General features: G+C 37.3%; 1 protein-coding gene across 1 annotated transcript in view; it reads right to left on the bottom strand.

The window, feature by feature from the left end:
- LOC143227974 (uncharacterized) overlaps positions 1-18,213 on the bottom strand; it is an 85,003-nt gene that overhangs the window by 25,369 nt on the left and 41,421 nt on the right. Inside the window, exons 2-5 of the mRNA XM_076459325.1 lie at positions 16,354-16,760; positions 13,774-13,951; positions 11,054-11,126; positions 2,207-2,314 (exon numbers count right to left, since the gene is read on the bottom strand). Coding sequence (XP_076315440.1) covers positions 2,207-2,314; positions 11,054-11,126; positions 13,774-13,951; positions 16,354-16,405 — 411 coding nt within the window. The 5' untranslated portion in view covers positions 16,406-16,760. The remainder of the gene's footprint in view (positions 1-2,206; positions 2,315-11,053; positions 11,127-13,773; positions 13,952-16,353; positions 16,761-18,213) is intronic.

The following is an 18,213-nucleotide window of genomic DNA, read 5'->3' as shown; positions in this document are numbered from 1 at the left end:
GGAAACAAAAGACGAGTTGTTACGGCTTGGTTTACTTTAAGAAACAAAAGACGAGTTGTTACAGTTTGTTTTACTTTAAGAAACAAAAGACGAGTTGTTACAGCTTGGTTTACTTTAAGAAACAAAGACGAGTTGTTACAGTTTGGTTTACTTTAGGAAACAAAAGACGAGTTGTTACAGTTTGGTTTACTTTAGGAAACAAAAGACGAGTTGTTACGGCTTGGTTTACTTTAGGAAACAAAAGACGAGTTGTTACAGTTTGGTTTACTTTAGGAAACAAAAGACGAGTTGTTACAGTTTGGTTTACTTTAGGAAACAAAAGACGAGATGTTACGGCTTGGTTTACTTTAGGAAACAAAAGACGAGTTGTTACAGTTTGGTTTACTTTAGGAAACAAAAGACGAGTTGTTACAGTTTGGTTTACTTTAGGAAACAAAAGACGAGATGTTACGGCTTGGTTTACTTTAGGAAACAAAAGACGAGTTGTTACGGCTTGGTTTACTTTAAGAAACAAAAGACGAGTTGTTACGGCTTGGTTTACTTTAGGAAACAAAAGACGAGTTGTTACAGTTTGGTTTACTTTAGGAAACAAAAGACGAGTTGTTACGGCTTGGTTTACTTTAGGAAACAAAAGACGAGTTGTTACAGTTTGGTTTACTTTAAGAAACAAAAGACGAGTTGTTACGGCTTGGTTTACTTTAAGAAACAAAAGACGAGTTGTTACAGTTTGTTTTACTTTAGGAAACAAAAGACGAGTTGTTACAGTTTGGTTTACTTTAGGAAACAAAAGACGAGTTGTTACGGCTTGGTTTACTTTAGGAAACAAAAGACGAGTTGTTACAGTTTGGTTTACTTTAAGAAACAAAAGACGAGTTGTTACGGCTTGGTTTACTTTAAGAAACAAAAGACGAGTTGTTACGGCTTGGTTTACTTTAAGAAACAAAAGACGAGTTGTTACAGTTTGTTTTACTTAGGAAACAAAAGACGAGTTGTTACAGTTTGGTTTACTTTAGGAAACAAAAGACGAGTTGTTACAGTTTGGTTTACTTTAGGAAACAAAAGACGAGTTGTTACGGCTTGGTTTACTTTAAGAAACAAAAGACGAGTTGTTACAGTTTGTTTTACTTTAAGAAACAAAAGACGAGTTGTTACGGCTTGGTTTACTTTAAGAAACAAAAGACGAGTTGTTACAGTTTGGTTTACTTTAAGAAACAAAAGACGAGTTGTTACAGTTTGGTTTACTTTAGGAAACAAAAGACGAGTTGTTACAGTTTGGTTTACTTTAGGAAACAAAAGACGAGTTGTTACGGCTTGGTTTACTTTAAGAAACAAAAGACGAGTTGTTACACCTTGGTTTACTTTAGGAAACAAAAGACGAGTTGTTACGGCTTGGTTTACTTTAAGAAACAAAAGACGAGTTGTTACACCTTGGTTTACTTTAGGAAACAAAAGACGAGTTGTTACGGCTTGGTTTACTTTAAGAAACAAAAGACTAGTTGTTACAGTTTGGTTTACTTTAGGAAACAAAAGACGAGTTGTTACAGTTTGTTTTACTTTAGGAAACAAAAGACGACTTGTTACGGCTTGGTTTACTTTAGGAAACAAAAGACGAGTTGTTACGGCTTGGTTTACTTTAGGAAACAAAAGACGAGTTGTTACGGCTTGGTTTACTTTAAGAAACAAAAGACTAGTTGTTACAGTTTGGTTTACTTTAGGAAACAAAAGACGAGTTGTTACAGTTTGTTTTACTTTAGGAAACAAAAGACGAGTTGTTACGGCTTGGTTTACTTTAGGAAACAAAAGACGAGTTGTTACGGCTTGGTTTACTTTAGGAAACAAAAGACGAGTTGTTACGGCTTGGTTTACTTTAAGAAACAAAAGACGAGTTGTTACAGTTTGGTTTACTTTAAGAAACAAAAGACGAGTTGTTACGGCTTGGTTTACTTTAAGAAACAAAAGACGAGTTGTTACGGCTTGGTTTACTTTAAGAAACAAAAGACGAGTTGTTACGGCTTGGTTTACTTTAAGAAACAAAAGACGAGTTGTTACGGCTTGGTTTACTTTAAGAAACAAAAGACGAGTTGTTACAGTTTGGTTTACTCGTTGAATATTAATTCTGATGCGACATGAATAAACCACACTTACTCTGACCCCATTCAGGACAATGTCCATGTAGGTATAGTTTTATTGTCACTCTTATACTTACCGGTAGAGACTCTTTTCTTCTCTGTGATTGGTTATTTTTGGAACAAGCTGGAACGTCATCTCCTGATACCATAGATGACAAGCGTGAAAGAGCCACATCTCTATTTCGCTATATTACGTCATGGAATGTGAAAAGAAACAGAAATCATTAAAATCTACATTCATAAATAGTCCCGGATATTATCTACATTCATAAATAGTACCGGATATTATCTACATTCATAAATAGTACCGGATATTATCTACGTTCATAAATAGTCCCGGACATTATCTACATTCATAAATAGTCCCGGATATTATCTACATTCATAAATAGTACCGGATATTATCTACATTCATAAATGGTACCGGATATTATCTGCATTCATAAATAGTACCGGATATTAAAGTACATCAATAATGGTTATGTAATAAATTACCTTCAGATTACGAGTCGATTGCTTTAACCACCTGGTCATGCCAGGCCTGTATTGGATAACTGATAACATATGTGGAGCCATACGTCAACTTACATTTAACACTATTCATCTCCAGTTTGTTATCAGACATTCTACAGACTAAAGATTGCGACTGTCTCGTGGAAAAAGTCTTACTTTAAGTCCAAACCTCAGTAAGTTCTTGCAAAGCGAAATGAAAAGCTCCATTGTACAACTTGGAATTACACTTACAAGTTTATATATATGTTCACAAGTTGTTATTGAACCAAATAAACTAGTCATCACTTTCTATTCTATTTCAGGTTATTATTCAAACGTTCTGAAATTATTAGAGTGTTCCCTTGAGACTCTATCATAATTACCATCATGCTTTCATTTGTCTAAGAGCGATGGTCATCGTGTCACAGTGAAATGAAGTCCGTAGGTTTGTTTGTTTCGTTAAGCACAAAGATACAAACGACCTCTAAGGCTCACGTATACGACCAAACATGCTCGCCCTTTCAGCCGTAGGGGCATTATAATGTGACAATCATTAATCCTACTATTTATTGGTGAAAGAGTAGCCCAAGAGTTGGCGATGAGTGGTGATGCCTAGCTGCCTTCCCTCTAGTCTTACACTGCTAGATTAGGGACGGCTAGCGCAGATATCCCTCGTGTAGATTTGCACGAAATTCAAACCAAACCACACTACTTTTATGACTATTTTACAATATTGTAACACTTTACGATTTGAAATTCTGGATCTATTTCTTTTACCAGCGAGAAATCCAAAAATGTAGGTATTTTATTCTCCATGTAAAGTTGAGACGGCTGAGTCTGCTATCTGATCATCAGACGAATCAAGTGATATGCCCATTTACGTCCCTATATTGTTTGGTTCCTTTTTATTTAAGTTCAGTAGCCAGACTCACATGGCTTTTTTAATTTAGCTATAAATTTTTAACCTAATGCTTGTTTGTTTACGTATTATCTACAAGATGGTGTACGTGAATTGCTAGGTTATAATGTATTTTAAACCTTTATAAATTTTGCATAACATAATAATAAAGTGACAGCTAAAGATCGTGAACAATCTTTTGCTATATCAAATGACCATAAAAGTATAGCTACTGCTAAAACTAGATAGACGCTAGGCTTGTTGAAAAAAAGATGGTGAAAAAGAACAAACATATCGGTTTTCGACTTTGGGCTGCTCTGGATAGCTGAAAAGCGGCATATACACCGGAGATCGAGCGTCTATAGAAGAGAGATCTTCATATTTTCTGATGACCTCTAGAGAAGAAAATCCACATGACCTTCGTGCTGCTTTAATACGAGCGTCTGTGCTGTTCCCAAATAGCGAGTTTTAGCACCTTTTCTAATGTCAATGGCGGCTCATCAGAAGAGGAAAAGAGGAAACTTCTTTTCAAAGAACAAATAACATATTTCTTTTTTTTTGTATTAAACACCTATGCTTTCTTCGTTTGGAGAGTAATATTCTTGAATAACTACAGTAGAACGCTCAAGAATCTTTTTTGTTTTGCTCTACGTCATTGGTCAAAGTGACGTCATCTTGCTGAATAACGTACAGTGGGTTTACTTTCTGGTGCTTACTTAGCTGTGGAATTTGTCTGTGCTCAAACAGAAACAGCCGAGCCTTCTTTCCAAGCTCAGCAAATATTTTGATGTAAGTTAATGAAGCCAATCAGAGGCTACTTTTCTTTTAAATCAAACAATAAAAATAATTTTAAAAGCTTGCAACACACGAATCTTGCAAGATTCACGGTAAAGAATAATGGTTGTTACAAATTTAATAATGTTGTAATTATTCAGTATTATTCTGTGATTATTCGGTGTTTTCATGAATATAAATAATTAAAAATATATTTCATTAAACGATTTACAGTGATATTGTTAAAAGGTGCTACTACTTATCTTAATTTGGAAATTGTTTATGAATTTTACAATTCAGACAACAGTTAGGCCTTGTCTGGCACGACGACGTTACCAACGTGTTTGTACCTATGAAAAACTGACGATTCAAATTCACGTATAAATCAACTGAAACACCTAAATAAAGTACGTATTTCACTTTTCTCTGTTTCTGGGTGTGAGATTAATATATCGCTGGTCTCCTAGTTAATATTAATTGCGAGCCGCCACTGGTATTTATATATACATGTGTAATAACAGGTTTCGTGAATAACACATAATTTCAAGTACCCCATGATTTGGGCCCCGGTATGGCCAGGTGGTTAGGGCGTTCGGCTTATAATTTGAGGATCGCGGGTTCGAATCCCAGCCACATCAAACATGCTCACTCTTTTAGCCGTAGGAGCGGTGTAATGTGACGGTTAATCCTACTAAAAGAGTAGCCCAAAGTTGATGGTGGGTGGTGATGACTGGCTGCCTTCCCTCTAGTCTTACACTGTTAAATTAGGGACGGCTAGCGCAGATAGCCCTCGTGTAGCTTTGTGTGAAATTCAAATTCAAAACAAACAATTTTATTGTTATACACATTTTCGGATTAACGAATATATTCTGTTATTTATAAGGATATACAACTGTAATATTTTGCGCAATGGAATGTGGAGAAATTTCTACTTCTTTTTATACAAATTTCAATAAATTCACTGCTATGAAGAAAATTGGTTGTCGCCCCCTTCCTAGTGCTCAGCGGTGGTAAGTCTGAAGGCTTATAAAGCCAAAATACAAGTAGTGCTCAGTGGTGGTAAGTCTGAAGGCTTATAAAACCAAAATACAAGTAGTGCTCAGTGGTGGTAAGTCTGAAGGCTTATAAAGCCAAAATACAAGTAGTGCTCAGTGGTAGTAAGTCTGAAGGTTTATAAAGCCAAAATACAAGTAGTGCTCAGGGGTGGTAAGTCTGAAGGCTTATAAAACCAAAATACAAGTAGTGCTCATTGGTGGTAAGTCTGAAGGCTTATAAAGCCAAAATACAAGTAGTGCTCAGTGGTGGTAAGTCTAAAGGCTTATAAAACCAAAATACAAGTAGTGCTCATTGGTGGTAAGTCTGAAGGCTTATAAAGCCAAAATACAAGTAGTGCTCAGTGGTGGTAAGTCTAAAGGCTTATAAAACCAAAATACAAGTAGTGCTCATTGGTGGTAAGTCTGAAGGCTTATAAAGCCAAAATACAAGTAGTGCTCAGTGGTGGTAAGTCTAAAGGCTTATAAAACCAAAATACAAGTAGTGGTCATTGGTGGTAAGTCTGAAGGCTTATAAAGCCAAAATACAAGTAGTGCTCAGTGGTGGTAAGTCTAAAGGCTTATAAAACCAAAATACAAGTAGTGCTCAGTGGTGATAAGTCTGAAGGCTTATAAAACCAAAATACAAGTAGTGCTCATTGGTGGTAAGTCTGAAGGCTTATAAAGCCAAAATACAAGTCTTGATATCGGTGTTGGGCAACAACACAGATAGTCCATTGTGTATCTGTACGCTTAGCAACGAATAGCACGATAAAAATAACCAGAAACATACCCAAGCTTTTCAGCTCGTATTTTTTAATTTATTTTCAATCGATTTATATTTTGAAACCAAGGCACCGTGTCTAAATCAAACTTGTGAAATAGACCCACCAGTTTAGAACGATGGAACTCAAAGATATTTATTTTATTTTTTCAAAGCCAATCGGAGTCAGAAAATTGGCATTTAAATCTTTCATACATTTTCCTTGTGGTTCCTCCCGTATTGGTGGCTACAACCCAAAAGTATAGAAGTAAGGAAAAATGTTGGTGTTGTAACCAGGATATATCTTTGCGGATTTTTCCACTTTCTGGATAACTGCATTTACTATACTCTTCTTAGCTCTTACACGTGCATTCCAATTATACATTCCTACACTATGAAGACTACATTGGACATTTAACTAAGAGCAGCTGGGTGACTGTGAAACAGTAATGGCGACTACATTGGACATTTAACTATGAGCAGCTGGATGACTGTGAGACAGTAATGAAGACTCCATTGGACATTTAGCTAGGAGCAGCTGGATGACTGTGAGACAGTAATGGCGACTCCATTGGACATTTAACTAAGAGCAGCTGGGTGACTGTGAAAGAGTAATGGCGACTACATTGGACATTTAACTAGGAGCAGCTGGGTGACTGTGAGACATTAATGAAGACTCCATTGGACATTTAACTAGGAGCAGCTGGGTAACTGTGAGACAGTAATGGCGACTACATTGGACATTTAACAAGGAGCAGTTGGATGACTGTGAGACCGTAATGGCGACTACATTGGACATTTAACAAGGAGCAGTTGGATGACTGTGAGACCGTAATGGCGTCTACATTGGACATTTAACTAGGAGCAGCTGGGTGACTGTGAGACAGTAATGGCGACTACATTGGACATTTAACTAGGAGTAGCTGGGTGACTGTAAGACAGTAATGAAGACTACATTGGACATTTAACTAGGAGCAGCTGGGTGACAGTGAGAAAGTAATGGCGACTACATTGGACATTTAACTAGGAGCAGCTGGGTAACTGTAAGACAGTAATGAAGACTCCATTGGACATTTAACTTGGAGCAGCTAGATGACTGTGAGACAGTAATGGCGACTACACTGGGCATTTAACTAGGAGCAACTAGATGACTGTGAGACAGTAATGGCGACTACATTGGACATTTAACTATGAGCAGCTGGATGACTGTGAGACAGTAATGAAGACTACATTGGACATTTAACTAGGAGTAGCTGGGTGACTGTAAGACAGTAATGAAGACTCCATTGGACATTTAACTAGGATCAGCTGGGTGACTGTGAGAAAGTAATGGCGACTACACTGGGCATTTAACTAGGAGCAGCTGGGTGACTGTGAGACATTAATGAAGACTCCATTGGACATTTAACTAGGAGCAGCTGGGTGACTGTGAGACAGTAATGGCGACTACATTGGACATTTAACTAGGAGCAGCTGGGTGACTGTGAGACATTAATGAAGACTCCATTGGACATTTAACTAGGAGCAACTGGATGACTGTGAGACAGTAATGGCGACTACATTGGACATTTAACTAGGAGCAGCTGGGTGACTGTGAGACATTAATGAAGACTCCATTGGACATTTAACTAGGAGCAGCTGGGTGACTGTGAGACATTAATGAAGACTCCATTGGACATTTAACTAGGAGCAGCTGGGTGACTGTGAGACAGTAATGGCGACTACATTGGACATTTAACAAGGAGCAGTTGGATGACTGTGAGACCGTAATGGCGACTACATTGGACATTTAACAAGGAGCAGTTGGATGACTGTGAGACCGTAATGGCGACTACATTAGACATTTAACTAGGAGCAGCTGGGTGACTGTGAGACAGTAATGAAGACTACATTGGACATTTAACTTGGAGCAGCTAGATGACTGTGAGACAGTAATGGCGACTACACTGGGCATTTAACTAGGAGCAACTGGATGACTGTGAGACAGTAATGGCGACTACATTGGACATTTAACTATGAGCAGCTGGATGACTGTGAGACAGTAATGAAGACTACATTGGACATTTAACTAGGAGTAGCTGGGTGACTGTGAGACAGTAATGGCGACTACATTGGACATTTAACTATGAGCAGCTGGATGACTGTGAGACAGTAATGAAGACTACATTGGACATTTAACTAGGAGTAGCTGGGTGACTGTGAGACAGTAATGAAGACTACATTGGACATTTAACTAGGAGCAGCTGGGTGACTGTGAGACAGTAATGAAGACTACATTGGACATTTAACTAGGAGCAGCTGGGTGACTGTGAGACAGTAATGAAGACTACATTGGACATTTAACTAGGAGTAGCTGGGTGACTGTGAGACAGTAATGAAGACTACATTGGACATTTAACTAGGAGCAGCTGGGTGACTGTGAGACAGTAATGAAGACTACATTGGACATTTAACTAGGAGCAGCTGGGTGACTGTGAGAAAGTAATGGCGACTACATTGGACATTTAACTATGAGCAGCTGGGTAACTGTAAGACAGTAATGAAGACTCCATTGGACATTTAACTAGGAGCAGCTGGGTGACTGTGAAACAGTAATGGCGACTACATTGGACATTTAACTATGAGCAGCTGGGTAACTGTAAGACAGTAATGAAGACTCCATTGGACATTTAACTAGGAGCAGCTGGGTGACTGTGAAACAGTAATGAAGACTACATTGGACATTTAACTATGAGCAGCTGGGTAACTGTAAGACAGTAATGAAGACTCCATTGGACATTTAACTAGGAGCAGCTGGGTGACTGTGAGAAAGTAATGGCGACTACATTGGACACTTAACTATGAGCAGCTGGGTAACTGTAAGACAGTAATGAAGACTACATTGGACATTTAACTAAGAGCAGCTGGGTGACTGTGAATCAGTAATGGCGACTACATTGGACATTTAATTAAGAGCAGCTGGCTGACTGTGAAACAGTAATGGCGACTACATTGGACATTTAACTAAGAGCAGCTGGGTGACTGTGTGACAGTAATGGCGACTACATTGGATATTTAACTCAGGAGCAGCTGTGCGACTTTGAGATAGTAAAGGCCGAGTTGCACTGACATTTCGGTCAAGTGAGCAACAGACCTGTCTATCAAGAAACATTGCAGACTCAAGAGAACTTGACATATAAGTGATATGTCTCCATTTACATCTTGTTGATGTTACTTACAAGATGAAGTGCCTGTCTCAAATTTTGATTCTGGTATTTGGATCGTAGGAACGAACTAGATGTCAGCACCATACATGCATTTGACCTACTTACAAATTGTTTCACTTTCGATCCAAAATGGCGTCACGAAAAAGTTACAAAATGAAGAAGCATCAGAGTTATATTTTGAACTTGGTTCGGAGTTGCCGTAGCAGCTGAAATACTTGGCAGTCAACAGGTTAAAGACTGGGGGCAGTGTAACACGCACAACTTAAATGTACATTAACTTGTCCATAATAAGTCCCGAAGAGTACTAAAACATGAAATTTGGCCGCTTCACGTTGAGACAAAAGTCGAAACTATATTTAAATTTCCTAAATACCTACCCTCCTTAGTGGCACAGTTGTATGTCTGCAGAATAACATCGCTAGAAATCGGGCTTCGATACCTGTGGTGAGCAAACCACAGATAGCTCATTGTGTAGCTTTGTGCTTAATTACCTACTAAGATAGTGTGACGGATTTACTACCACACGTCTATTTTAATATCGATATTTGTTTAAGTTACATTTATATTTAAAAATGTACATAACTTATATTGTTAAATATGTATCGCGAAATTCCCGCCGATTCACTAAAATTGTAGAAGATTCTTGAGTGTAAGAATCAACAATATATGTGTGTGTGTGTATATATGTAAACACTAGCTTATCGTCACTATTGTTGAGCAGGCTGTAATTTCTAGTAACTCTTCTCACGCTTATAAATATAACCAAGACGATGCACCAAGAGACAACATGTATTATTGGTTTGCTATAGTTGACATACTATAAACCTGGAAAGCTATAACTGTGATTTACGCTTATTAATCGAAAAACTTCAGATATTTGTCCAGGAAAGTTTGTAGATTTCAAACATTACAAACCACTAAACTTTAGCGAATGCACATTAGACATTAGTGTTTTTACGAATACATTATATAATTTTGGTGGCGAAAAACTTGACGCATGATAAACGCAGGGCAAGCTAGCTCCCTGTTAAGTGAATTGTACCTATATCAACTCGAAATTAATTCGCTCATTGCGAACCACCAATAAGACATCAAGGAAGTTCCAGACCAGAAAGACGACTTGATATTCTTTGTAAGTTTGTAAATAAATTAATATTTGTTATTAGCGTCATTGTAAATTGTATTATTGTTTGCATATTAATATATATTTGTATTAAAAAATAAACTGCGTTTATCAATACTGTTGGCAAATATAAACTGATATATTCCAGTATTTATTTAAATTATAAATTTATATTATCATTTCACTTAGTTTCAAGCTATTTCATATTGTAATACGTAACAAAACTCTTCAAAGTTTTGAGGCTTTTAACAAATCATTCAAGGAAAAATAGGTCATTTGTCGTGTTAAAATATTTTCATTTCAACTAACATATGAAAACATACACAATAAGATTTACAAAGTTAAAGGTGTATGTGTGTGTTTTCATATAGCCAAGCCACATCGTGTCATCTCCTCAGCCCACCGAGGTGGAATCGAACCCCTTATTTTAGCGTTCTAAATTCGAAGACATACCACTGTACTAGCGGGGTGGACACTAAGTTAAAGAAAACAGAGCGTCTACTATTTAAAACATTTTTACTTGTTCAACAACAAAACATTAATTTATCGATATAATTTAAATAATACATGAAAATAACGTTAATGAAGAAATAAGTGTTATCGACCTTCTGGAACCTTCTGTTTAGTACCACCTTACCTGAAGACCCATGGTCCAAATCATGAGAGACTCGTGGTTGTCAGCTGCCAAGACGTACACCTTGTTGTCGGAACTACGTAAACAAATGCTATGTAAATTGATAGTAAATACAATGTAGTATTGCAATAAAAATAAACAACTAAATCAATCTTCTTAAAAGTAAGGTTCACTTCTCACCCAGGCTGTAGTGTCTTTCACTCTCACTTCGACTAGTGTCCAGTATTACCATAATAATAACATACCGTGATCAACTCGGATATTTCTGTTGACACACAAGTCGGATATTTCCCAGATTTTACATCAGCTACAATGGCCCGGTATGGTTAGGGTACTCGACTCTTAGTCCGAGGATTGAGGGTTTGAATCCCCGTCACACCAAACAAGCTTGCCCTTTCAGCCGTGGGGACGTTACATTCGACGGTCAGTCCCATTAATGGTTGATAAAAGAGTAGCCCAAGAGTTGGCGGTAGGTAGTGATAGCTAGCTTCCTTTCCTCTAGTCTTACACTGCTAAATTACGGACGACTATTGCGGATAGCCCTCGTGTAGCTATGCGCGAAATTCAAAAACAAACGAACCAAATATATATATACGTTTCAGAGAAAGTAATCTTCAGTAAACAAGCCACAAATTTTTAGTTCATGTCACCAACAGAATCCAGAATAAAATGACGTATATGTTGGCACACACGTGGACATTTTTCTACATTGCATTTCCACGGGTGCCAGTCTCAACGTGCCATATTATTTTAAATGTATTTTTTAGACTCTAAATTGTTGCCCAAGAATTTACTACCAGTGCTAGTGCCTCTGTTGAAGTTATTACTGCATCCGGGCTTAAGGCAGATTTTTTCTGTGGACAATTAAAAATATAAACTTATTGTATAAAGCTTAAATCTTCAATGATTGTTTTGTTTGTTTTGAATTTCGCGCAAAGCTACTCAAAGGCTAGCTGCGCTAGCCGTCTCTAATTTAGCAGTGTAAGACCAGAGGTTAAGCAGCTAGTCATCAACACCCACCGCCAACTGTTGGGCTACTTTTTTTACCAACGAATAGTGGGATTGACCATCACATTATAATTCCCCCACGGCTGTAAAGGGCGAGCATGTCTGGTGCGACGGGGATTCGAACCGCGACTCTCAGATTACGAGTCGAAACTTCAATGAAGATTTTTGTCTCTTTGTTTCAGAAATTCGCACAAAGCTACACAATGTTCACTACATTGTCCATTTCAAATTTTGAACGTAGATGGAAAGCAGCTAGTTAACACCAACATTGTGAAAAGTTTAAATTAATAGTGGAATTTGACTTCCACTCTTATAACGAACACACAGCCCTAAACTGTGGAATGCCTTTTTTTTGTGTGGAAACTTGAGTGCGACATTTATCTGTTTTACTTGAGCCAGTAACACCTTGATGCTGAACGTGTTGGCGTGGTCCAGACTTTCGTTTCTAAGTTGTCTTTTATTGGAACAACTTGAACTAACGAATTATGTCAAGAAAACAATAATATCACTGTTTTCTTCCATGGCTCAATCTGTACCGGCCTTATTAAACTACAAACTTCAGATCTAATGAGGTAGTCCTGCGGTTGGTCAGTGATAAGTTTATGGACTTAAGATCAGGGGTTCGATTCTCAGCGTTGGGCAGATACAGATATCCATTTGTGTAATTTTGAGCTAAGAAACAAAACATCTGCTGAAGTATCATATAAAACACATTACATTATGAACCTTTTGCTGTCTTCTTCGACTATGAACAAGATATGTTCGGCAGGTGGCAGCACTGTTTACGTAGAAATAATTTTAAATATCTCCTCAATAGGTCATCATAACTTCACAACACTATACAGTGTTTCCTTTTATAACAATATTTATGTGATGACTAAATCACAAGTTCTATAAATGTCTGTAAATATGACAGTAAAAAGTGTGTTTTTTTCTTTCTTCTGCTTTTTTACACGATAACTGAAAAACCAAAACAATGATGTCAACCAGTTTAACTGAGATGACATAGTTTCAAACGAAGGATCCACTTTTACAAATATTATTAATAACTTATAGTAATTTTTAAAATCATAGATTTAGTGCAAACGATGTTATCATTACCCCTTGAAGTTAGCTTTCTTACAAAAATACGATGTTCCTTTGAAACATAAATTACCAGCTAATAATAGATAAACTATAATTATTACAGCTGGAACCTCATTGTATTTAGAAATTGTTTATGAATAGAACCTTCCGAAGTTTATTGAAACACTTCATTAAAAAATAAGTAAAGAAAAACTATTTTTTTAAAGGACATAAATGTAAGGATGGCTGAAATCAGTCCTACAAAAAGAATGTAACAAGATGGGTAGGGATGGCATTTCCATCATCCTGACATAATAACACAGTGTAATAGAATGTTAACAGATAAAAGTGAAAGAAGATAAACTAAGTTGTGATTGAATAGATTTATAAATATATTTTATACGTTAATTACTACCTGTACTATTACATCAGGACAGGACAAATACCATTCGTACCGTCTTGTTTCTATTGTTTTTGAAGTATTGATATAAATCATCCCACAGTTACTTCCCTATTTTAAAAGTTTTCTCTTCACTTGTTAAATTACAAACCGTCTATTTTCTTGTTCAACTAAATAAGAACCTGAACAAGTTTTATTAAATTACAAATACTTTGTTTCCTTCCACAATAAGCGTCTAAACTAAACTTACTAAATAATGAACTCGTTGCTCTCTACTTGGCCTAATGAAATAGCTGCTCCACGGATGTTAATGGCTCCTAGAGGTCGTTTCGTGGTGGAGTCTGTCTCGTTCTTGTAGTACAAAAGCTTGCAACTTCCCTCATCATATACGTACCACAGCCTTCTCTTGGATTTCAGTCTTCCTAATGCTTTGTGCATAAAAGGAATTGGACAGAAAAGCGTTATTTCTGAACTGCACGTTACGGTTCCTCAATAGCGCACAATAAAATGAATTATTCAACAGCTTATATACAGCTCCTATACAGAGAGCCCGGCATGGCCAGGTGGGTTAAGGCGTTCGACTCGTAATCTGAGTTCGAATCCCCGTCGCAACAAACATACTCGCCCTTTCAGCCGTGGGGGCGTTAAAAAGTGACGGTCAATCCCACTATTCGTTGGTAAAAGAGTAGCTAAAGAGTGGGCGGTGGGTGGTGGTGATTAGCTACCTTTCCTTTAGTCTTACAATGCTAAATTATGGACGGCTAACGCAGATAGCCCTCGCGTAGCTTTGCGCGAAATTCAGAAAAACAAACAATACTATATAGTGTATTGGACTGACTTTGGTTGTACTATTTTGTCACTGGAATTTTCAACGGAGTAAAAATACATTTTATCAAATAGATCCACGGCTATTATATACTACTTCAAGTTTAATAGAAAATTAAAATTACTAGAAACAAAATAAAAACTTGATTGGTTGATCATATTTAGCCAGTTAGAAGTATTTAAAATAGTGGACTGACTTTAATTGTACTATTTTGTCAACAGATGTCTCCAAATTTAAACGTTGCATTAGTTTATTTATTTTTGCAGATACCCGCACAAAGCCACGCAAAGGCTATCTACGCCAATCGTCGGTAGTCTGTGAACTTATAAACTAAAGAGAAGATATTTGGTCAGAAATGGCCTTGCCAAAAACCTTTTAGCCCCTTTAATGGAAAGGTGGGATATGGCTGTCATTTTCATAACACAACGATCATCACTCCCGAAGGGACTCAAAACCTGAACCCTCATACTCACTTTACGACAAGCTACCTACTAATTAAGCTGAAGTGGTTCCTTCAGACAAGAAGTCCACATTGATATTCGTAGCATTGTCTAAACGTGCTTTAACTCGTTTGTTATAAATATTTTTCAGCTAAAACTTTTAGTATTATGAACTATATGTCCTGATTAACCCTAGTACTAATAATAATGGAAAATGTAGACAACATCTTCGTACTGATTTGTGTTTAGGCAGTTAAGAAATAGGGTGTTAATGATTAATAATAATTAATAATTGTAATAGAACAAAGTTGGAGAATATAATCTGTTACGTCTCCCGTCGCTCCAAACGTGCTCGTCCTTTCAGCCGTGGGGGTATTATAATGTGACGGTCAATACCACTATTCGTTGGTAAAGAGTAGCCCAACAGTTGGCGGTGGGTGGTGATGACTAGCTGCCTTCCCTCTAGTTTTACACTGCTAAATTATGTACGGCTAGCGCAGATAGCCCTCGAGCAGCTTTGCGTGAAATTCAAAACAAAACATTTACGTCTGTCATAAGACATTAACATTAGGCTTAACGTTCTTTGTTTAATTGATACTACACAAGAGACTGAATAAATATCGTAATATTAAAAATATAATAGTCTTAATACTTACGTGTTACGACAATTATAAGTAATAATTAATACATTTATAAATCGAAACCCAGATGACAATTACAACTGGAAGGCAGACAAAATGTTAAGGATGTCTGCCTTCCCACAGTTATCCACTAGGCAGTAGGAACTGAGACGTTGTAAGCCAAAGCACTTAACTCCTAATCCCGAATCTGACCTCCCCTTCAGTGGCACAGCAGCATATCTGCAGACTTACAACACTAGAAACCGGGTTTCTGTGCTCTTGCTGGGCAGGACATAAATAGTTCATCGTGTATATTTGTACTTAACTACAAACAAACAAAACTGATTCTCTCTAACCGTTACCTCCTTTAGTGTTAGCTTTTGGATCATGTCCGATAGGTGAAGCATCCCAAAGCCTGTGGTTGCTGTTACCACAAACTTTTTCCGTTACGTTTTAATAAATAATTTGTTTATTTCTTTGTTTTTGAATTTCGCGCAAAGCTACTCGAGGGCTATCTGCGCTAGCCGTCCCTAATTTAGCAGTATAAGACTAGAGGGAAGGCAGCTAGTCATCACCACCCACCCTCAACTCTTGGGTTACTCTTTTACCAACGAATAGTAGGATTGACCATCACATTATAACGCCCCCACGGCTGAAAGAGCGAGCATGTTTGATGCGACCGGTCCTTAAAAATGAGAATGTGTTACTGTAACGGTTTGCATCGCGAATACATTTCCTTTACTGACACACCAGACAAACAATTAACACAAAATTGGTTAAAATAATATTATTAAACAACATGTGATGCGTTTCGACACAAACTAGTGAACAGTTGTTGATGTTTTTTACCCATACCTTCAATTCGTCTTTTATGTTTAACATGATTTTCGAAGAATTTTGTTGTTTTTTTTACGAATAATGGAATATGTGATTTTATCACTTACTTCCTCCTGGTCGGTGCACAAGATACCCAGATACGCTATTCCAACCAGCCATGCCTTAAAGAACAAGGGAAAATATCTGCCTTTATAGTCCACTATTTAGTGGTAAAATTTATTTGTAGACTGCCAGTATAAATTCACCTTGATGGAAGACATTTGAAGTTTGTTCGCCATTATTTAATTATGGTTTAGATCCGGGACTTAAGTTGTTAAAGGAAATTGACGTGACACGTTCAATTAATCAGCCCTCTAGTGGAAGCTAGACGTAAGAATATCCTTCTTCAATTGAAGTTTTGGTTTGTCAGTTGTTGTGCTGGTAAGCTTCACGCTTCTGAGATGCCTATGTCTTCTTGGTTGCGTAAAAATCTTGCATCTTTAAGGGATAGAATCTTGTGAAACCACAGCTCCCCCTGTGGATGAAAAACAAATTATCTACATTATAATCAGGTGCTGAAAGAAACTTTGTACTTGTTACCAAAATACGAGGAACACGTATTGATTCAACATAACAACAAGGTGTGATGTGCTTTTAATTGACAATAACGGACAAACATAATTAGTTTAATTCAATTAAAGTACAGTAAAACTTTAAACAAATATATTTTGACTAATTCAGCGTTTTAAGTCTTTATAAATTAGGCTAAAAAATACCAGACTGAAAAAGAAATAATGAACATTTCAACAAATATTAGAAGCACGTTGGAAATGTTTAGTATTTTTAGGCTTGGTTTGAATTTCGCGCAAAGCAACACGAGAGCTATCCGTGCTAACCGTCCCTAATTTAGCAGTGTCAGAGTAAAAGGAAAGCAGCTAGTCATCACCACCCACCGCCAATTCTTGGGCTACTCTTTTAGAAACAAATAGTGGGATTGACCGTCACATTATAACAACCCCACGGCTGAAAGAGCAAGCAAGTTTGGCATGAAGGAGATTCAAACCCGCAACCCTCAGATTACGAGTCGAGTACCTTAACCACCTGGCCATGCGGAGCTGTATCTTTTAAGGTCCTACATGACCTAGTGGTTAGGACTACTAGACATGTAATCTGCAGGCCGTTGGTTCGAATACCATTATAAACATGCTCGTTTTTCCAGCCATGAGGGAATTATAGTGTCGTGGCCACTTCTGCTATTCAATTATAAAAGAGTAGCCCAAGAGTTGACGTTTGGTGAGGTTGACAAGCTGCCTCCCCTCCAGACTATATATTACCTGCAAAATGAGGGACGGTTAGCACCGTAGTAGCTCTCAGAGTTTCAAAACTAACAAATAAAACAATAGAAATATTTCGTTAATGTATCTTATATATTCTCTGTGTTTGAATAGTTTTGAATTAGGACAAAGTTTCTGTTATATCATCTTAAATATGTCCCTTGAAGGTAATATCACCTCACAAAAATATCTCCTGCAAAGTGTAAGCAATGATTTTAGTAAATTTGATATTTATTTTAAAACAAAAATGTATATCACTGGATGCAGCGTATTGTATCTCAGTTCTACACAGAATGATAGTGTAGTCGTAACCCTTTAATGCATAAGCCGAGTGGTACCTCGGATCCAGACGGGGATCCACTGGATACGCTCCGCACTTTCAGCTGTGACAGTTATAAAAGTGAGAGACAGTCATATTATTCGGTTCGAATAGATGGATAAGATATTTGTGGCCATAAATGTTTCCGTTTCTTGGCTAATTATGCTGAAATCAGTACTTTAAAGCTTAGAAATCACTATACCTTAACACTACAGATATCTGACCTGGCCACCTAAGTCCACGTGCATAGAAAGTACTATTAATACTTAAATTCGTAATTCCGACTTCTTTAGCCCGGCATGACCAAGTGCGTTAAAGCATTCACTCGTAATCTG

Source organism: Tachypleus tridentatus, chromosome 10 (genome assembly GCF_004210375.1).
Source record: "Tachypleus tridentatus isolate NWPU-2018 chromosome 10, ASM421037v1, whole genome shotgun sequence".
Lineage (NCBI taxonomy): Eukaryota > Metazoa > Arthropoda > Merostomata > Xiphosura > Limulidae > Tachypleus > Tachypleus tridentatus.
Note: the sequence above shows the minus strand (reverse complement) of the source record. Positions and strands in the feature narration are given on the sequence as shown.